This window comes from Trichoplusia ni, chromosome 12 (genome assembly GCF_003590095.1).
Source record: "Trichoplusia ni isolate ovarian cell line Hi5 chromosome 12, tn1, whole genome shotgun sequence".
NCBI lineage: Eukaryota > Metazoa > Arthropoda > Insecta > Lepidoptera > Noctuidae > Trichoplusia > Trichoplusia ni.
The window spans coordinates 12,060,322-12,082,782 of NC_039489.1; the positions used below are offsets into that span (position 1 = coordinate 12,060,322).

At 36.0% G+C, this 22,461-nt stretch overlaps 2 protein-coding genes across 2 annotated transcripts; both read left to right on the top strand.

The window, feature by feature from the left end:
- Window positions 1-1,628: 1,628 nt before the first annotated feature.
- On the top strand, window positions 1,629-3,190 carry LOC113499441. Its single transcript, XM_026879922.1, has 4 exons — window positions 1,629-1,745; window positions 1,844-1,969; window positions 2,158-2,272; window positions 2,831-3,190. Exons 1-4 carry the CDS (start codon window positions 1,689-1,691, stop codon window positions 2,959-2,961), a joined length of 429 nt encoding a protein of 142 aa, XP_026735723.1. The 5' UTR covers window positions 1,629-1,688; the 3' UTR covers window positions 2,962-3,190.
- A 6,657-nt stretch (window positions 3,191-9,847) lies between these two features.
- On the top strand, window positions 9,848-11,426 carry LOC113499439. Its single transcript, XM_026879919.1, has 4 exons — window positions 9,848-9,986; window positions 10,136-10,267; window positions 10,491-10,605; window positions 10,974-11,426. Exons 1-4 carry the CDS (start codon window positions 9,927-9,929, stop codon window positions 11,174-11,176), a joined length of 510 nt encoding a protein of 169 aa, XP_026735720.1. The 5' UTR covers window positions 9,848-9,926; the 3' UTR covers window positions 11,177-11,426.
- The last annotated feature ends 11,035 nt before the right edge of the window (window positions 11,427-22,461 follow it).

Genomic DNA, 22,461 nt, shown 5'->3' on the forward strand with positions numbered 1-22,461 from the left:
GGGCTTGTGACGTCACGTTATGGTAAAATTTATACTCAATCGTGACGTCACGCGTAAGTTTCATTCACAGTAATTTGGTCATTTTATGTTTGCGGGACAAATTAAAAAATACGTATCCATTATTATGCAATGAACTACAAGACGGACACTGGAAAAAAATTGTCATCATCCCTATTGACACGTACTTGTTTTGTCTCCCACCGAGTGGTATCGGTCAACAAGCTAATCCACAGTGCGCGACATATCGTGGGTTAGGTCCCCGCGTAAGCATTTGTACAATCCACGAACTTTTAACTTCTTTTTGTGTCTTGTGCATATAATTTGAATGATTGTAAACCTCCCGAGACATAAATAACATTACATTTGCATTACATAGTGGAAGAGTAGTTAAAAATGAACAATGAATTTGTGTCTAAATAAATAATACTATTTCCATCCACCAATCTATCGAATTTGATAAGTGAGATTAAAGTGGTATCAAATCCTTAAAAGTGGGGTCTCCACTACAATACTCTTAAAATAAGACTAACATTCATGGTAGACACTTCGCACTATAAAGGCGTCTGTTGTCCTGTTGGAAGTTTGTTTGTTTAGCATTGAACTCATCCTAACAGTACTTTAACAGTAATTTTAAAGGCCAACTGTTCAACTCATTCTACCAGGAATGACTTAACATATAGCCAAGAACGACAGATTAATCGTTCAACGTTGTATGGACCAGGTTATGGGTTAAGACATGGCAGTAGGTCTGCACTTCACCCTGGTAAGCAAAAGGTTCTTTGCATTTTTTTAAAGATGCGAGAGACTTTGGAGAAAATACGGCTCTTAATCCCATGAATGTTTTACCTGAACAATTTTCAAGTGAATTGCTATAGATCTTTGATTTGGTATAATTAAAAATCCAAAGATTCCATTTAGAGTTTTTTTAACGATTAAATAATGTATTTCACCTTTCAGATCATCAATACAATGGGTATGATGACATTTTTATTTTGCCAGTTTTCCTTTTGAACTTTAATGAACAATACTGGATACATATTATTTCTTTTGTCCCGCTTACATTAATTAATCTTTCAACGAATGAAAATTACGCATGACGTCACGATTGTGTATTAATTTACGAAATTATTGCGCCCCAAGCCTTCTTTTAAGAATATTTGTGTCAATTATTTTGCTCAGATAAAGACAAATATACGTATTATTTCTTTATTATGTAACTGAGGGACTTAACAGATACTTACTTTTGTGACTCAATCATCATCCCTAGTATTTACAGTAGCTCTGGCGTCGTTTTTTCTTGGGTGACGTCAACATTTATTATTTCAAGGTCTCCTGAAATTGAGAATGGTTTAATGTTGTTTCCTATCATCCACATTATTACGTTCAAGTTATTCTGACTTGAACTTGTCACCTTGTGCACTTATTCTTTTTTCATGACAGTCAACTGCTCGATCACCAAAACAAATTACATCATCAAAACAAAAAACATCAACAAGATTCGTTTTTCGATTTTCCATTGTGCTAATCGCTTTATCCGAACAATGCCCTAAAATAAGAATTCATCACTAATATTTGAATTACTATACCCATTGTTTATATACCAAATTGGGTATAAGAGCGAAAAAATCTTTCATCACCAATCATTCGGAAACTTACCTCCGAAGTTGTGGTTCATAAAATAAAGAAAAATGATCGCCCTGAATATTTTGATTATTGCTATTTTTACTGGAACGTATATTATTGAGGTAACGTAAATAGTGACAATTTAAATAGTGCACTGTTGAAAAAGAAAATCTTTTATTTGTTCTCATCGCACCTATACTGACGTTTTCTTATCTTTCAGTGTACCCCTAATGATGAAGAGTTGAAACACTTGATAAAACGGTATAATTTAGAATGCATGGAACAAACCAAAGCGGATCCTGGTTTCGTCGAGAACATAAAAAACGGAGATTGGAAAATTCCAAAGGTAACTATGTCACTCTACCTTATTACAATTACATTCCCAGTTCTATAAAATGCTTATGAGTATTATCTGGGTGTGCTGATGATAATTATAGCAACATTGCTCTGTTTTTTGGTCTCACAAGCTCCTACTGTACGTTCGTTGATTCTCACAAACGTTATTGATTGATCATTTCACATTTCGTTTTTCAGGAAAAGATGCAGGGCGTTAAGGAATGGTCTCTTTGCATGATGACGAAAGCTGGACTGATGACTAAAGAAGGAGTTTATCAAATTGATGTGGCGCTGGCTCAAGTACCAACTGAGGGTAAGGTTTATTGATGAGCATCGGAAGAGGTTCTAACACTTGTTTTTGCTGCTCTTTTACATTCAAATTACAGTAAGAATACTTCACTATAGCAAAAAAGGTCTTCAGAATCAGTTTGTTAATTTTATAATAGATTTCAAATATTGATGTTGTATTAATGTCTCATTCATTTGTTCTTATTAGTGACAAATAGAGCTAGAGATAGCCAAAGGAAAGGAGAATTTCTCCTTTTTTTAAATTTCCAGTAGTCCTTAATCCATAAGTCTTTTTTCTTTGCCAAAATGCAAGCTTTTATATTTTAGATAAAGAGGCAGTTGAACAGGCAATTGACAAATGTTTGGCCAAAAAAGTGACCCCAGCGACGGATATTGCGTTTAACTTCGTTAAATGTTATCAAATTATTGAATTAAAACTTATGACACAATGCGTTAATGTCCTGCTTTCTAACTATAGAAAAAAAATACCCTGCGTTTTTATTTTACATTACGTTGGTAGGTACAAATAAATCAACGACTTCATGAGCATAATCCAAATACTTATTTATTTTTTTGTTTTCAGATAAGAGAAACGTAGAAAAATTAATAGACACTTGTCTTAGTAAGAAAGCAATCCCTCCTCCGGACATCGCATTGATGTTCATAAAATGCTATCAAAAAGCAAAAGGAAACTACACTGTGACAGTTTTGTAACGATGCTGCATTAACGCCATCTATTATCGACTAACTAAACAATTCTCTTTGGAAGAGTGCCATCTATTAAAAAAAGCCCAAACTTAAGCAGAGCGCCACCTAGCGAGGTGTTTTATTACTTGTAAGCAACGAATAACACGTGTACGTCAGTAGTTTTCAACCTTTTTAATAGATGGCGCTCTTAGAAACATTTATAAAGATAAACAATTATTAATAACAAAAGTTTTTGTTTCATTTATTTTATAGTGAATGTAAAGTACTTCAAAATTGTAGGCTAGCTTGATTATGACATACACTATGTCTATAATTAATTTATTTGCAGCTGTAAAAAAAAATGGTGAAGTAGGTATTAGGAAGGTTAAAAACCAAAACATGCACTATATCCCGTTTGTGCAGTTTATTCATTTATAATGAATAACATTAAAATATCTGTAGTATGGATGCAACAGACGAGAGCCAAAAGAGCATGTCTTTAACAAAGAGTCCTTTTATCAACAGTAGAGGTGTACAAGGCAAAGATGATGATAAGAATAGGTACTCATTCATGTAAATTGGTGATCTTAAGATTAACGATCAATTATTGCAATTTAACTGGTCTAAGAGCATTACTCTTTATTCAGCGATTTGTCATCTTCACGACGACAAAAAATTGGTAAAAAATACACTCATGATTATTAAAAAATAAATTTAATTTAATTTAAATAGTTAAATACAATAAGTTTGGAATCGCTGTGAGGCTTTAAGCTTATTTTAAGAGATAGTTGTGCTCTCTGGGCACTCCGGAATCTTCACCAGGCTTAGACAAAGGAGCTTTTGTACGACCACACATGCTAGTTAAATAAATGCTTTACACGCTTATTATTAATCTACAAGGCTTATCTCAAAGCAACCAGTAGGCAAGGATTTTAACTAAGAGTATAGACCAGAATAACCGGTCAACAGAGAGTCCAACTCCAGACGTGAGGGATCCGCACAATAAGGTTAAGGAAGGGAAATCCCATCAAAAACATATAACATGTGAAATAAGAGTCAAGTTTCAACTTATAATAAATTATATTAGTTAACTTCAACAACAAAGGAAATGAGATCCAAAAGGATTAATTACCATTAATGAGTTGTAGTGCCGGGCTAGAATTGCACCACCCCATTTCTTCTCGTGGGTGTCGTAGGAGGCGACTAAGGGACAAAACAACACCGGGGGCGGGCAGCAGCGCCCCATGGAGAATAACTATACCACAGAACTGCGGTCACCAACCCGCATGCCAAGCGTGGTGACTACGGCAAATCCCCCCCTTATGCAGCACAATTTAAATTCACGGCCCCCAGTTCCCGGTAGCTGCACTATTCCTGGCCATGGTACCGGCCACGGTAACGGTGCAGTGGGGGGTGCTAAGAATCCCCGGGTGACGGCAGGGTACCTACGCAAATTGACTTTGGCGACGTATAACGGACGTACACTACGGCTGAACGAGCACGTTGCCGAATTGGAAGTAGAGTTAAGTCGTATTAACTGGCATATCGTAGGGTTATCAGAACTTCGAAGACAGGGGGAGGAGACGATAACTCTCGAGGCTGGTCACTTACTCTATTTCCGAGAAGGACACCAACCATCTCAAGGTGGCGTCGGTTTTATGATCCACAAGTCACTCAAGGGCAGCATTGTGGAAGTTGGCAGTGTGTCGGCAAGGGTGGCATACCTTGTTCTTAAAATAACGGAGCGTTACACTTTGAAGGTCATTCAAGTGTATGCCCCAACGTCTTCGCACCCAGACGACGAAGTCGAGGCCATGTACGAAGACATAGTGAAAGCTATGTCTCGTACCAAAACATTCTACACTGTTGTCATGGGTGACTTCAACGCCAAAGTAGGAGTACAAGAGAATGGCGAGTCGAGAGTGGGTCCCTTCGGCTTTGGGCGCAGAAATCACAGGGGGCAAATGCTGGTAAACTTCCTCGAGGCTCAGGGGCTCTTCCTGATGAACTCATTCTTTCAGAAGAAGCCCCAAAGGAAGTGGACCTGGCGGAGCCCCGATAACGTGACGAGGAACGAGATAGACTTCATTATGTCAAACAAGCGCCAGATATTCAGAGATGTCTCTGTGATTAACAGGGTCAATACCGGTAGTGATCACCGACTGGTAAGAGGCACTCTGAGTATAAATCTCAAAATCGAGCGAGCGCGATTGATGAAGTCAACTCTCAGACCAACCCTGCCCCAGGTCGAGGCTGGCTGCGAAAGCTTCCAGTTGGAGCTACGAAATCGATTCGCTATGTTGGAAACTACTCAGGATATTAACGACGCCACCGATTGTCTGGTACGGGTTGTCCGTGAGGTGGGCTATAAGTATTTTCGACCGATGAGTAATGGACGCAAGTCGGCACCCACCAGCGAGACCCTGGAATTGATGAGGAAACGGCGAGAAAACATAAACGCAACACCGTCTGAGCGTCAGGTACTTAACAGGGAGATAAAAAAGCTGATAAGACGCGATACTCGGCGTGCGAATACCCGATCCATTGAGCAAGCTATAGAGCGGAACCAAGGCTCAAAAGTATTTTCCAAGGCTCATATCTCCCGTTGTCACCTGACAAAACTCAGTACGTCACAGGGCACTACCGTTACCTCGAAGCCAGAGATACTCGCTGAAGTCGAAAAGTATTATGGGGACTTATACTCACCAAAATCGAGCCCGCCCCAAGCACACAGCGCGGATGACCCACGAGCCAGACTTACACGCCACCTTACAGACGAGCTTCCCGACATTGACATGGGTGAGATTAGAATAGCTCTCGGACAGCTACACAACAACAAAGCTCCGGGAGATGACGGAATAACCACTGAGCTGCTCAAGGCAGGTGGAACACCTGTCTTGACAGAGCTTGTTAAGCTCTTCAATTCCGTCATCCATACTGGCATAACACCGGAGGCATGGAGCAGAAGCGTGGTGGTATTATTTTTCAAAAAAGGCGATAATACGCGGCTTGAAAATTACCGCCCCATTTCACTTCTGAGCCATGTGTATAAGCTGTTCTCGAGGGTTATCTCGAATCGTCTCGCCCAAAAGTTCGATGACTTCCAGCCACCGGAGCAGGCCGGGTTTCGAAAAGGCTACAGCACCGTGGACCACATACATACGCTAAGGCAAATTATACAGAAGACAGAGGAGTATAATCAACCTCTATGCCTAGCGTATGTGGACTACGAAAAAGCCTTCGACACCGTCGAGACCTGGGCTGTGATGGAATCCATGCAGAGATGTCTCGTGGACTGCCGATATGTCGAGGTGCTGAGGTGTTTGTACAAGGCCGCGACAATGACCGTTCAAGTACAAGAACAGAGCACAAAACCAATCCAATTGCGTCGAGGAGTAAGACAGGGAGACGTAATCTCTCCGAAACTGTTTACAAACGCATTGGAGGACGTTTTTAAAACGCTTGATTGGAAAGGACGGGGATTGAACATCAACGGTCAGTACATCTCACACCTGCGATTTGCAGATGACATAGTCATCATGGCGGAATCTCTGCAGGAGTTGGAGCTGATGCTTAACGGCCTAAGCGATTCTTCGCGACGTGTGGGTCTCGGAATGAACCTAAATAAAACTAAAGTCATGTACAATGGCCTTGTTCTTCCGAGACCCGTGGTCGTAAATGGCGCTGCTCTCGAGGTTGTGCAAGAATACATATATCTTGGCCAAACCATCCAACTGGGGCGACACAACTTCGAGAAGGAAGCGAGCAGAAGAATACGTTTGGGCTGGGCAGCATTCGGGAAGCTACGTCATATCTTTGAATCGTCGATACCACAATCCCTTAAGACCAGGGTCTTTAACCAGTGCGTCCTACCCGTAATGACGTATGGAGCTGAAACGTGGACACTCACCGTGGGCCTGGTCCATAAATTCAAGGTTGCTCAGCGTGCGATGGAGAGAGCGATGCTCGGGGTATCTCTGGTGGATAAAATTCGTAACGAAGTCATCCGCCAGAGAACCAAAGTTACCGATATTGCTCGCAGAATCAGCACGCTGAAGTGGAAATGGGCCGGCCATGTCTGCAGACGGACAGACGGTCGATGGAGCAGACACGTGTTAGAGTGGAGACCACGTTTAGGCAAACGTAGTGTAGGACGTCCTGCGGCACGATGGACCGATGATTTGAAGAAGGTGGCTGGCAGCGGATGGATGCGGGCTGCCCAGGACCGGGATGGTTGGCGCTCTTTGGGGGAGGCCTACGTTCAGCAGTGGACGGCGATAGGCTGAGATGAATGAGTTGTAGCGATCTGAGTAAAAACAGAAATAATGGTGATATATGTATGTCGGAAACGGTGCGTCCTAGGACCCATATAGGATCATAACATACTTCTCAGGAATTAAAAAAAAATGTTATTACATATCTTCATGGCAAAGAACTTTCCAAGTTACCTGGAACTAAATATGTGTGTAGCCTTTAATTTATTTGCCACCCACCAACTTTGTTGTTATATTGGGAATAGAAATCTGAAAATCTCAACTGTCTACCTATATAAGATAACGTGATACAGAACAGACGCATAGGCAGCTGAACAGACGGTTAGACGGAAAACATTAAAACCTCAGTAATAAGGTACCGCTTTCACCCTTTTGGTACAAACCCAAACTAGCAAAGGTAACTTTATGCATTTAGTATGCTCTTCTATTTTGCCGTATCGAAGACAGCCTATGTTTGGTAAGACGTAGGAATCCTAATGGACACCCACTCCCGGGGGAGTGAAGTGTTCCGTCAGTTGGGAACGGGTGGTATCAGCCTAAACCGCCGTACTATGTCATCCGCGCATTTGTATCGGTGTATGGCAATGCATTACAAAACTTCATACAATGTCGAAGGCAGTCTGAGTTTTCAACAATGTCTGTAAAAACATAGTTCTTGAACTCAATTTATTAAGTTAAACCTAGAGTCTGTATTATGTCTAGGTAGCCATAACTGTTATGCTTTATGATAAAACCGGGCAAGTGTGAGTCAGAATCACGCGCTGTGGAGCCCGTAGGTACGTACTATTCTATATTCTGGGCCCGTATCACGCATTTTTTTCCACCGCAAACTAATAAAAGATCAGGGCACCTTTATTTGTGACAAAAGGGATTTTTTTTGTTATTTTTTAAGAAGCCAGCCAACACCAGGGTATAACCCCAGGACGTTCATTAAAAAACTTAATCATATCTCATTTTTGTGTATTCCTAACGGAATCATCACTTTGGACACTTTCCAGTTTAGTAAGTTATTTAGTTTAAATTAAGCAATTCTTGCACTCATATTATTCACACCACGATGACTGGTTGCGTCAGAATCTTTAGTATTATGACCTCATAAATAATCCAGTCTATAGCCATTATACACATTAAATTGACAATAGAAGTTTCATGAAAGGGGTTTTGGGCTATTTATCACGATAATTAAAGATTTAGTAAGCAATTCTCAAGTTCTCATGTCTCATTTTGGATCGGAAATCATCATTTTGAACATGAACGCGCCGTCCAAGATTAGCCTGGTCAGATACCCATCACCCACCGTTCGTAACTTATGCTTATACTGATAGTTACTTTTGTTGCTAAATTACAAGAATCAAAGTCAGTGTATAGCACCTACAAATTTTTATTCCTTTTGCGAGTGCATGGAAACTATTATAAACTAAGACATACATATTACTAGATTTGTAAGAGGCTTTTCCGTAGCTCCACATGGTGTTATTATTTGATGTTAATTTCGGTAAATAATTTGATGTTAATAAATAAAAAAAGGCTTTTGTTGGGCAGGTAGATCGACAGTCAGACAAAAAAATAACAATAGAACGATCCTATCAGGTTTCTTTTACGATACGGAACCCTTTGTCTTAAGGAAATGCTACTATGATTTTGTTTATACACATCAGTCACTACTTTTTCTATTGTAGGAATAAATATTATTGAACTAAGTCCAGAAGAAGGAATCTATGTTGCTACTTAAGGGTCTGTTCAGACTTAGCGATTTTATAAGCGACCTTAATGGGCTTATTGGATTTTAGTGTCCACTATTAAGAAAAAGTTATTTCCACACAGAAATGGAACAAGTATGGGTCACCAATCTCACTGAAGTTGTCTAATTTTGAAAAAGAATGTCCCCTGAAGTTGGTTTGACGTTTCTTTTTAGTAGGTAGTAGTAGTAGTCAAGAAATTACGACGCCAGCGATCCCGAGGTCAAATTGATTGTTTGTCTGAGTTATAGTAAATTATAAAACATAGGCAAAAGTTTGTTGTAATGTCCAGCAATAATGACATTTTGCATGAAAGAAGATACCGGCAGTCTAGATAAACACAAGCTACTCTCTATCCCCTGAAAACATGTACTAACCGGGTGAAAGTAAGAACCACAATAATGCATAGCCTAGACAGTTAGGTAGGCTACATTTGAAAACATTGTATTGTAATTGAAATGAAACTACTTTTACGGATTTTATCGCGGTTGAATTTTTGATTTTAGTTCCCGACGTTTCGACACCTTTGCAGTCACATCTCACCATCTCAGTCTGCCCGTGACCATGATACCTGCAAAGGTGTCGAAGCGTCGGGAACTAAAATCAAAAATTAAACCGCGATAAAATCCGTAAAAGTAGTTTCATGTCAATGTCTAACTTTCGCGTAAACGTAAGAAACCGCTATTGTATTGTAACTCAAACTCTTTTGGGTTTGAATTAAACTTTCGTGGCCACAATCTGCTTATCCAACCGCTAGGTCATTACGAGAACATGAAGTAACTTGATCCTATACAACTAAACGCCTTACCTGAACAATGCCTGAAAATAAGCAATAATCTACAATAATATTTTTGTTTCTAATACCATTGTTTTTATGCGAAATGGGATATATAAGAGTGTTTGAAAATGGCTTTCTTCATAACGCAATTCACATCTCACCTTGGATGTCATCAGTGGATTTGGATAGATTAATGAAACAATGGTTCGTTGTTTGAACTATGTCCTCTTATCTATTTGGTTTGGCGCTATCACTATTGAGGTAATTCGTTTTATTTATTTTTATTAGATCAATTCTATCTAGACTCATCAGATATTTTTTTGTAATCTAATTTTTGATGATTTCCAAAATGTCATCTGTCATGTTAAATTAATTATCTTTTTTCATATTATTATATTTGATTCTTTCAGTGTGCCTCGAACGAATTTAGATTAAGTCCTGAACAGTTAGTGGTGAGGTATCAGTTGGAATGCATTGAAGAGACCAGAGTGGACCCTGATGTGATTTTGAGGGTTCGAAAAGGAAGTTGGATAATTCCACAGGTTTTTATTTGATTCGATTCTACAAAATACAGTACCTGACTGTCTTTGTCTTATATCTGTATTTTCTAGTTTTAAATATTTTTTGGATTTCAGTTTTACATCCTAAGTCAATTTCTGCCATCACTCTACCACGTTAAAAATATTCGCATTTGTCTGTTACATGCACCAATAGTGATATACATAAAATAATTGGATACTTCAAATTATTATTTATACAATTCAGGATAAAGTGGAGCTCGTTAAGGAATGGACACTTTGCGTGATGATGAAAGCCGGACTGATGACTAAGGAGGGAGTCTATCTAATAGATGTAGCTCTGCAGCAAGTACCACACGAAGGTAAGGACCTCCTTCTTCTATTTATTCATAGTAAAATAAACCATGATTCATCGGTCGTCCGAGAGCGAGATGAGCCGATGTATACTTAAGGTCTCAGGTCGAGTCTGGATGAGACTGGCACAGGACCATAGATTTTGGCACGAGAAAGGGGAGGCCTATGCCCAGCCGTGAAAGGATAAAGGCTGTGGATGATGATGATGAAGATAATTTTTGCCGTTGTGTAGTAATATCCTTCACAAAAATATACACGTTCATTTAAGAAATATTGTTGATATTCGAGCTCAAAATAATGATATACATTTAGTTTGCGTAGAAAAAAGTACTCTGAGTGATTCATAAGTCAATAAAAACCATTATTCTTTTTGCAGAAAGAAGAGAAGTAGAAGATTTAATTGACAAATGTCTCAGTCAGAAAGCAATTCCTGCTCGGGATATCGCATTTAATTTCGCAAAATGTTATCAAAAAATATCGAGAGGAAGCTACACCGTGTCCGCTGTTTTACCCCCACCCCGCCGAAATGCGGAAAGAAGGTTCAATATTGTCCACACTGATTTTGCTAGTTCTATCTAGTGGCAGGGGAATTAATTAGTCTAATACGTAAATGACACGGCCATACCTTATACGACCATTTACGTGGGTCATCTTTCCAGACAGATTATTGGCTTTTGGGTTGTAGTTCTTGAAATAGATGATTAAATTCATCGTATGTTTTTTCGGGTAGCGTTCAGTGTATCTAGGACATACATTACTAAACGGGCCTTTGAATACCAAATCTTTCCGGAGCTGGTCAAAGAAGTGTTTAAGAAAAAAATATTTACTTACCTAATTAACGTCAATTATGTTATTGCATTTGTGGCATAAAGAGACTGTTAGCGCCCTAAAGGGCTTTGAGCAGCTTTCTTCTGCACAATCCCTCAAGAGGTACCCTACTCGTGAATATCGTAGTTAAAAAGTAAAACTTGACGCCGCGCGCCGTCCTTTAATTATGAAACAGTCATCTCAATGAACATAGCGCCGCGCCATCTATTGAAAGTTTGTCGAACTTTTATAAAACGACATCTATTTTTGTTAGGTAGTACTACTACCAGTAGTTTTAATTTTCTAGCGTTAGACTGTTTGTTGACTTGGAAGTTTTGATTTTTTGTTGTAGATAGCACTTTTTTAAGAAATCTGATAAATAAATGTTTAAAAATATTAACCCTTGTTTTTTTTTATCATCCTTATAACATTTTTATTGCACAACAAATTATATTGATTAAGTAAGATTGTAGCATCAAAATTTGAAGTGGTAAGTCCACTGGTCACATTTAAAGAAACCGATCAAGTACGAGTCGTCCACGTGAAACTAAAAACAAATCGATTAGGTGACCAAGAAATTTGAGCGAATTGATTTGTCTAGCCTAAAGGGTATTTAGACTAATTAAATACCATTTCAACATTTACCGTAAAACCATTTTATTTTAAGCCTGTCTTTAGGCCCTTCTTTAAACAGTAAACACTGACATCTTTCGGCTCTCATCTCTATAACGAAAATATCAGCAAATAAAGACATTAAATTTGATTTGATTGATTAGAATACAATCAGTTAAAAGAATCTGAACATCATATTTTTTTACTGCATATTAATTGGAATTTTCCTATTAAGGACTAATTTCGAGATCCCACGTAAGGTCATGATCAAAGACTTCGGTTGGGTCCGAAATTAGTCATAAAATCCCTAATAAATTCGCGTGAATAAATTGTCGAATTATTTAAGTACTTGAGCTGAACATGTCAAGTTATTACGCAGGTGTGACAAGGCTAGCCCTATGAGGCGGATGTCAATATATTCTTAGCTATACATAGAACATGTTATAAAACAAAATATTATTAATTGCATATTTCTACTCAATTAATATACAACTTTAATCAGAACTCGAGTTGACAATAATATAATAATATTCGTTTTACAACGTTTCACTGCACCATATTTCGAGCGATTAGGCAAATATATAATCAATGACTTCTTTTTGGGAATGTAAGCCACCAAACAAAACGCAAATAAAAAAAAACAAATTAAAAATTGAACGTTGCAAAGGAGTTCATTAACATACGTAAAGTAGATAAACAAAGAAGAATAATGTAAATAGATAAGTGAATTGCAACTATAAACGGGACAATTCTACAAAATAAAATAAAAAAAAGATCTATAAAATGCTTTTGGAAAATTTCATTTGAGTATCAGTGGCGATAGCCGAAACCTACATGAATTTTGTTTTATTTTGTTAGTCTACAAGTCTCGCAAGTGTATTTTAATTAAAAAAAAAAAAAGATTTTAATACTCAATGGTAAATAAAAACGAAGGTTAAAAATCTGAATGCCTACTCCTATAATTACTCCTTAAAGTAAAACTCGGTAGATAAACCCCTTACTATATTGTCATAGCAAAATTTTAATCGTCATGATTCGTAAAGTTTTGCTTAGTTTGACTGTCTACTAACATGCTTTGAACAAGCTTAGTGTGGTGGTGCATCCATTGTGGAAGCAGGACGGCGGCATGCTGCTTCAGGCACATGCTTTGGCCCAATAATAAGTGTAGCTTAGCTGGCTGGTGTCTTGCGAAACTCGGTCAGGACATTATTACAGTAAATACTTATAATTAATAATCCCGTATAGGTTTTTCACGTAACACACCAATAAACAATGCCGGTTTTCGTCCACTTGATTTGTGATTAAAATCAATGAAGGATGAAATATTCGATTACTAATTCTAATATTATGGAATGTATCAAGCAAAAGTACAAGTTCAAAAGGTCCACGAAACGTAGAAATACGAAAAAGAGGAATTAACAAAAATATTCATACCTAAATAATTTAATTTATTTATTCGATTTTTTTTTCTAATTCAACTAAATTTGAAAAAACAGCTAACGACTCTAAAATTTGAACCCTACATTATTTTACCAAGCCCGCAAAAATGAAATTTCAAGTTATCAATGATTGAAAAAGAAAAGTTGACCGCAGGAAAGAGTCTTGGTTGAGGAACATCAGGGAGTGGACCGGTATAGGTAGCTCAGAAAAAATATTCCGCCGAACTACAATATGATCGCTAACTTTCACTAGTAGAGGGGCACCGCTAGAGGAAAAAAAGTGATTTTCATTTCCAAAACAACACCAAGTACAATATCACACTTCAAATGGGATAATATTTCTTTTTTTCAGTGACCGTCTTGTAGTTTCATGTATAATTATGGATACGTATTTTTTAATTTGTCCCGCAAACCTAAATTGATCAAATACAGTGATTGAAAATTGCACGTGACTTTACGTTACAGTTTAGCTGTGTCAATTTCAGTTTTCAGAAAAAGGAAAAAATGCTTGTCTAATATTCATCAATAACTTATTGAAGGAATAAACAGACGTTTTTTCTTTTTATACCCAGTCGTCAATCCCATTGTACTTCTGCTCTCACTTGTTGTTGGTCTCAACAGAAATAGGTTTGAACAACAAAAAAACTAGTCGCTACAATCAGCTGGGGTTTCTGCCTTCGGCATATACCTCTCTCTAATTATACCGACCTAGCGCCACTGGGGTAAAAACTGGCTAAGTATTTAGTCAGAGTTCCGTGAAAGTTACGCTGTTTATTACTAGCTGTTGCCCGCGACTTCGTCCCCGTGGGTAGAAGATATAAGTTATGATTTACCAATACCTGCCCTGTTTTTTTTTCACATTTTCGATTGTATCTTCACTCCTATTAGTCGCAGCATGATGTTTTATAGCCTACAGCCTTCCTCGATGAATGGTCTATTCAACACAAAAAGAATTTTGACCAGTAGTTCCTGAGATTAGCGCGTTCAAACAAACAAACAAACTCTTCAGCTTTATATATTAGTATAGAAGTGTAGATATAGATATAGATCTCGTTAAAGGTAGAGTAAGGTAAAACTTTTTTTTGGAGGAACTTAAACTGTTAACGGAATTTTATTGAGGAATTATTAAGTCAATATTGCTACCATTAAATTTATTCAATATAAATTTTATAAAAAATCTAATCAATCAGCAAAGTTGTTTAGTATACCTACGGTTTTTTTTTTCGACCAAAATTCAAACAGACAGATTCGACATAGAGAAAATTGGTTGACAAGCCTCTTTGATAATGATTAAAATAATAAACTTTTTCTGAAAAATGTTTATTTACAGAACTTCACTGAACCAAAACAAGGGACTCTACAATATCAACGGAACCATTTACACGGCCAACGCATAGCGGTAAGTTAAAAATAAAACCAGCTCGGTTAATTGCAGGCGTTGTTTTTGTACTCATAATAAATACGCCATTGTTCCTAGGTGTTCGTCTATTCATAACAATGATTTACATACGACTATGATGTCATAAAACAATTACTTTGATTCGAGAGATTATTAAAACATTTGCGATCGGGAAACTTCGTGTTTTGTCGGAAAGCTTCGTCAAAGATCGTTTTAATTGAGGCTTTAGTTTTCTGTTATATGATATACGTATGTTAAACTATGATAATATTTTATTCATCATTGCTATGCGGTTAGACTGGAAGCCGACCCAAACATAGTTGGGAAAAAGGTTAGGACGATGATGATGATGATTGTTGTTGTCCAAGAAAGATAAACATTTTTGTTACTGTTTTTATAGATATAATGTAATGAGTGATTTAAAGTTTTATGGATCTGCTGTCCTGAATAATTTTGTTAATCCGTCAATTCTGTAGGTACAGATATTCTAGACGTAATACATTTTTTGACTGTATCAACCGCTGTTTAACCTTGAATTTAATAGGGAGTAACAGACACGTCTTTGGTGAAATTTAATGAGATTTAGCCTGGTCACTGACAAACGAACTGACATAAAAACCTTAATAATAGGGTCGATTTTATAAGATTTTTTGTATGAAACCCAAAAAACAAGTCATATTATTACAGGAGACAGCGAGGAAACTTACCTTGATTTCGAACCTGAATCGCAAATTCAAAATTGCAGTACCTAGTGGAGCCTGTGCCCACGACTGGGATAGATAATCGTACACATAACCTCTTTTCTTACAGGTTAACTTTTACATCTACTGCCGCTCTTATTGATTGCTATTCTGCCATTAAAAGGCATTTGAAATGACTCAATTTATTTCTAACAAAAACTTATAAAACATTTCTTTTACGTAAATAGGCAAAGTAATAATGACAAAGTTAAATAGTTACTATCTTGAATTCATGCCTTCGGGCCACAATTCTTATTGATGCAATTCTTTATTTTAATGTTTTAAAAGAGACATTATATCTTGAATACAAAAAACAGCTGTCAAATGACTTAGGACAAGCGACTACACTTAATATCAGACGCCTTTTGTAAACCAACTGCAATGGAAAAATACTGACCAAGTGCGCGTTAGATTTCGTGCAATTGGCTAAAGAAAAATTGATCACGTATTAAATTTATGACCATACTAAGAGTTGTTTAAAATAAGATTTTTATTATCTATTGTTGTTAAAGCAGCCAGTCCTTTTTTTGATAAAAAAGGACTCCCGCATTAAGAAATGTAATTTTTGTGTGGGCTTTCACAAACATTCAAGTCACATACACAAAGACACCCAGACTCAGGACAAGTATTCGTGAATCACACAAATGTTTGTCTTACACGGGAATCCCGCGACACATCGCGCATAGCACGGTGACGTCCTAATTACTCGGCTATCCGTGCAAGTGATGCATTAACTGTAATCATACAGCCTGATAAGAGATGGATGAACAGCAATCAGACCCTCAGTACTTTGGTTAAGAAACCCTAAAAATATCAATCTGAAACTAAATTCTTTATTATTATTGACAATAAGGTTGATTATTGCAAAGCCTTAGACGTCTAGAGAATAGAAAGGTTAAGTACTGTATCATGTATAGGTTACCAGGTGTAGACTCAGCATGTGTTTAACAATGATAGATCACTCGTTACATAAACTTGTTATTACTTTTTGTTTTTAAAGGGTATTCTTGTTTTGTGGTCTAGGTTTCTTAGGAGCAACTTAAATATGTAATGAGTTTATTCCCAAGGGGTGGTCACGAATGCAATCTGATCGATGACCAAAGATTGTCAACCACTGGATTTTGAAGGATGGACATCGTCGTCGAAGTCGTTGCCGGAGAAAGTGGTGGGATGATATTGTCAGATATGCGAGGTGGAGCAGGACAGAAACTGCAATAGATAGAGAAGTTTGTATAAAGAAGTCGAGGGGGGGGGACTACGCCTAGCAGTGGGAATTTAAGCTGCCTATAAAATAAATAATTTCAAAGTTATAATTTGAAACAAAGCTTAACTTGAAGCTGTTTTGGGAACATTGGGAAAAATAATGACTCGTAATAATGTGCCGTTCCAAATTGAAATGAATGAATGCAGGAAGCATTCATTCATCTTGAAAGAATCGAATTTAAAACAAAATCGAAAGGTTCGTATCTAAATAGATCTTTTTCAGCTGATTAGCTAATGTTACAATAACCAAACACTTAATTATTATTTTCATAGACATCTAAAGAACACTTAATTCCTTTTAGTTAGAAATTTAAAATACAAGGACAGTACCATTATATCTATGTATTATTTAAATAGAATTTTAAATCCATTTCACGAAATCGATTCACTAATACGATCAATTCGACTAATACAAGTTAATGATTACACAGAATTCAAACCCGAAGCAAAACAGGTAGATATTATAATGTTACGAAACTATCTGAGCATTATAATAATTTATATAATTGGTATAATAGTCCTACTGGCTTTGTGAACGCGATAAGATATAAGAATGTCTTCTGGCATTCGAAATGATTTGTAAGTGCCCGCGGACTCTTGTCTAGCTATTGAGATAAATTAAAGAATAGAAAAATATTTTAGTATTTTTTCCACAGTGTAATTTTTTGATTTGAAATAATAATAAATGATTCTGTGATATTGCTCTACACTAGAATGCTGCTCTATATAAATGAAACGAAATAATTAATCTGCAAGTAATATAAATCGTTACTTTTTTTGACAATGCTTTCCTCACACGAGAAGAACAAACTCAAGGGTCGCGGTAACTTTTATATTATTTACGTACCTAATAAAATAATTACTACTAGCGTATAAATATTAACTGGAGACAGGCCTCTTCCTGTATAGCAAAACTTTGAGCAATAATCAGGTAGTAGTCGAAATTGATTGTACAACTTTTTCAAAATGATATTACGAATCAGACCAAAGAGGTTTTACACAGATTTTTTGTTTATACCCATTTCTCAGTTCCTATTTAATTGAGTGGATAGATTGCTAAGTATTGATAATGATAGGTATTATAGAGTTCTGTTGAAGTCCATTATAAGTTGACCTTCTATCGGTTACCTAGATTTGTTGGTGTTATTAACTGGTCTAGAATAGACTGTTAATATTGGTTTGTAAGTTGGTACATTACTTAGATAGAATGGAAAGAATTGAATCTTTTTTTTTAATTTGTGTTTTTTTTTAAGCAGTAGAAAAGCGTCTACACTTCTGTTAAATGTAACACAGACCAGAAACTTTTTGAATATGATTTTACAAACATAAAATAGTTACCTCGGCCTCAACTAATGGGGAAGAAAACTCACAATCAATACAACGAATATTCAATGATTTTATTAGATAAATGCTTTGAGAATACCGAAAAGTGTCCACTTTACATTCATTCATCGGCCATTGTAAGCAGAATTGGGGCCCTGTGGTAACACATACTTTTTGTTTTTTTATAGAGTGGATATCCTCATGTCCTTCCTTCGCCCTGGGGAAGGCCAAGGGGTGTGCTGACTCCTACCGACTAAAACCACTGGAATGGTTCCTTGCTCCCTTTAGTGGGGGGCCAAGCGAGAACGCTGTCGCAAATTACCATGAATGGTAACATTCTTGATTATCTTAAAGTTTACCTGTTGTAGATTTACAACGATCATATCTTTAACCAACAATTATAAATAATAAAATCAAGTTTCATGTTATCTCTTCGTAAAACTCAACAATTTTTAATACGATGCATAATTTCATAGCATTTTCGTGATAACACGACAAGATAAATGGCTACTACGAGTAGAAGCTCAAAAAATAAAACAAAATAATTACTTAATTAAATAAGAAATATTTTAAAAACATTTTCAATATCCATTATAACAACAATCTACCATAAAAAGGTAAATAATCAGTGTTAGTAGGTATATAAGTACAATTCTATATAAAATACATAGGAAGGTAATATTTTTTAACCAGGTCGCTACAATTACCTCTAATCTTAACTACGATCGACGTTTGTATGTTCCATAGTGTTGTATGGTGTTTGTGTGTATGTATGTATGGTGGCATTATCGCTACACAACTGTGATGGATATTAAATGGTTATTTATTTATGTGTCACTGTGAAAGTATGGTTTTAGGGTGATTGGATGTTGACTGGATTGTAGAGTCCATGTAGAGCCAATTTAATTTTTTGGAATGTTGAAATGTAAAAAGATTTTTTTTTTGTAAATAAGACTTTTGCTTTGTTTCAGTTTCATTCCAATGAAACTACTTCTCATAAAAACAATTTAATGAATTATATTATCTTTACGAGTTACGGAACTCTATTCACAATCCGCTTTCTGTCTGTCCATCCGTCACCGGGATGTATCTCATAAATCTTTACAGCTACACATTTTAAATCACAGATGCTTATTTGTATTACCACTTTAAAAATACTAAAATAAAAAATTAAATTAAGCAACAGTTACAGTTTTCTTAAGCCTGTCTTAATGAAGCACTCATTATCACTAGTCCGACTTTTGAAGTAAATTTTCAAACTATAACCGCAACATAAATGGTGGAAGAGACACGAACAATATCGATACCAATCGTGTGCGATGCAAAAACAGTGTATTTTGAAAATAAATAGCACTGTTTATCACGGCTACTAGATTTGTTGAAGTTACCTCATTTCAGCTATTACGTCGTAATATGGGTAATTTTAGCTGCAATGTTATTACACAAGTAGATATGACTGGTGTGTTTGATTTTTGTGTCTGTTAGCACTTTATATTGAGTCTAGAATATGTTTTTTGAGCTAAAATTAGGTTTTTAGCTGCTTTTTAAGGACTTTTTGCTTTAATAAAAAAATCTATAAATTTAATACTGATATGTATTATATTACTTACTATTTAACTTTTACGAGAAAGATCAAACAAATAATTACATATTATTTCATAATATTCGTACTTATTAAAAACTGAAATGGTCAAATTTGAGTAAGCAGACGTTATGCGACTTCATTTCAAACAGCTGACAGTCGTTATACTCATAATACATGTTTAAATACTTCCCTGTATAGTCGCGTTCATCAATATAAAGCCTTTCTCAGGCTTAAAAAAAACATTAACATGAAATAAGTTCATAATGCTGTGATAACTAAACTCATTTTTCCAAATTCATTACGGGGTTGAACACTCTCGGTCAACACAATGAATTTCCAATTACTTTGAAAGCAAGATGCTTAAGAGAATACTAATAGTTTCAAATTTAATCGAATTGCTATTAATTCATGCTTAGCTTATTTTTGTACAAAAATTAGCTAATCATCTATCAAAAATTTTCAATCTTTGACAGTACTACTTATTAATGAACTCGACAGTACCTAAAAATTACAAATTGATATTTCTTGACCATTGCGTGTAAGTACTCGATTCCGAAGCAAGATAATTATAAATGAATGAAAGTCTCATCAAAATTCACCCAGCCGTTTGTATCAACAAATGGCGAACATGACATTGTTTTGCGTGTATTAACTTTCAATTAAATGGAATAATTAACCGTCATTTCGATTAGGTATTGAAATAGAATTTATGGCAAGGTATTATAGAGTTATATGCAAAAGAGTTGTATACGGAACTAGCTGTCTGCTCGCTATAAATCGATAATGATCCCACGTTAAATATCCGGGTTAAAACCTATTTGTGTAAAGAATTTTGTCCAAATCCGTTCAGTAGTTTTTGCGTGAAAAGGCAACAAGCAACCAGCCATACTTGCAAACTCTCACGTTTATTGTATTAGTAAGATATACCTATTGCAGAACAAGGTTTTCTCGACATAACTAGTGCCATATTAAAATGTTAATATGCAATCATTTTGAATACAAAATTAATAAATTTTAACGAAACTTAATAAATTTTGTTTAGCGTATAGATATTAAATACACCTTCAAAATTTTAACAGGAAATCCTCCCAGGCTACCTGCCAGTCATCCATCCATCGGTTAACTTTAAACCCGTCATTTAACTAACATAAAAAACCTCAGTAAATTCAAAGAAGTTAAAAAACAAAACCTCCAAATATACCCGTTTTTTATGACCATAATCCTACTGAACCCAATGTAAGGAACCAATTTTCATCAATCTATTTGAAAACAGAAGCCGGCCCGCCTTTCTGCTCCCTTATTGGCTACCATAACATTGTTAGAAAAGTATCACCTAGAATATACCCATCTCGCTCTAACTTGCTAACCCCCGTATTGAACACTCGGTCCTCCCTGTCTCTCGCACTATACAAATTACAGATGGCTTAATGTTTTTCTACGAGACCACTGTTATACATTTTTAGGGCATTCTAATGCTTGCACGACGCGTTCTAAATCCAATCTAATGTGTCGGTCTCTAAGGCTGATTTCCCGTTAAATTTTCGATGTCGCTTACATCTTTTTTCTACAATACATTCCAGGTATAATTTTTAACACAAACTTTTTTTGCCAAACGGTGTGTAATCGTTATACTTACTTGTAATGGCGTCTGGTATGTTTTTTTTAACATTCAGAACGGTCCCTGGACGGGTGTTAGCAATTATCCACGTTTCTAGATTTTAGATAAAACCTGTTTTATATATTTTTTTGCATACTATGTTATTGTGAAGTGTCCTTCCGTTGCGTATTTATAAGTTGGCTAGATGGATTGAGTTCTTAATTATGTGGAACTTGAGGCATTTCGTTAATTGTTGTTTAAAGGACCTTGTTGTAATTGCGACGGCACAAAGTTATAAGTTAATAAGTAGAGTGTCATAGTTTTATCTTATGATACGCGGTAATTATATAGCTTTACAGGTATTTTATAATTTCGTTACGATAAGCTGTTCTTCTTTGTTAAAGTTTTGGTTTAATATTATCTTTTTTAATTGGTTTGGTAACTTTTGGAGGTGTTTGGGTTTTTAAAGTCATCAATTTTGATTTAGATTGCATTACTCAACAATATCTTCAATATTTTACATTTTTGTTTAATGATTTGCATGGGTTAGGTTTAAAGATTTGATGTATGCATGGATTGGTATGCATGAAGTGTTAGATCTCAACGGAAGAAAATTACGAATGTGACTTTTTCAAAGTAAGTAAACATTGTAAGGAAACTTGATTAGTAGATACCAAATATTAGCTGGGCTAGATCTACCAGATTTCAGGACGTACAAGTTAAAGTCATCGATCGATATGTCACAAATAAAAGAAACAGAGAGACTCTTCAAAACCAGCGTAAATTAGGTTACGTTTCGGAGAATGGCTGGCAAAATTGTACCTAATGTATGCTATGCACGAATTCATATAAAAATAATTAATGTAATATTCTTTATATGCAACATTAAGGGTTTTTTTTTATTTAGTTTTTATACGTTCACTTATACAGCTACTATAAAATTAACATTTAAGTACTTGTTCGAGTTTTTTCTTTATTTTTTCTTTTGATCACACGAATGATGATTTATGATACTTGTTTATTTTATTTTAAGGTTATATGCCCTTAGGGCGAGGATGTAACTTAGTTATAGAATGATAGCTCTACATTTTTTGTAAAC

Excerpts from the sequence above, each read along its gene's own strand:
- LOC113499441 (XM_026879922.1), top strand. The coding sequence starts at position 1,689 with ATGATCGCCCTGAATATTTTGATTATTGCTATTTTTACTGGAACGTAT. Across the intron at positions 1,970-2,157 it reads GAGATTGGAAAATTCCAAAG|GAAAAGATGCAGGGCGTTAA; the intron begins GTAACTATGTCA and ends TTCGTTTTTCAG. Across the intron at positions 2,273-2,830 it reads GGCTCAAGTACCAACTGAGG|ATAAGAGAAACGTAGAAAAA; the intron begins GTAAGGTTTATT and ends TTTTGTTTTCAG.
- LOC113499439 (XM_026879919.1), top strand. The coding sequence starts at position 9,927 with ATGGTTCGTTGTTTGAACTATGTCCTCTTATCTATTTGGTTTGGCGCT. Across the intron at positions 10,268-10,490 it reads GAAGTTGGATAATTCCACAG|GATAAAGTGGAGCTCGTTAA; the intron begins GTTTTTATTTGA and ends TATACAATTCAG. Across the intron at positions 10,606-10,973 it reads GCAGCAAGTACCACACGAAG|AAAGAAGAGAAGTAGAAGAT; the intron begins GTAAGGACCTCC and ends TTCTTTTTGCAG.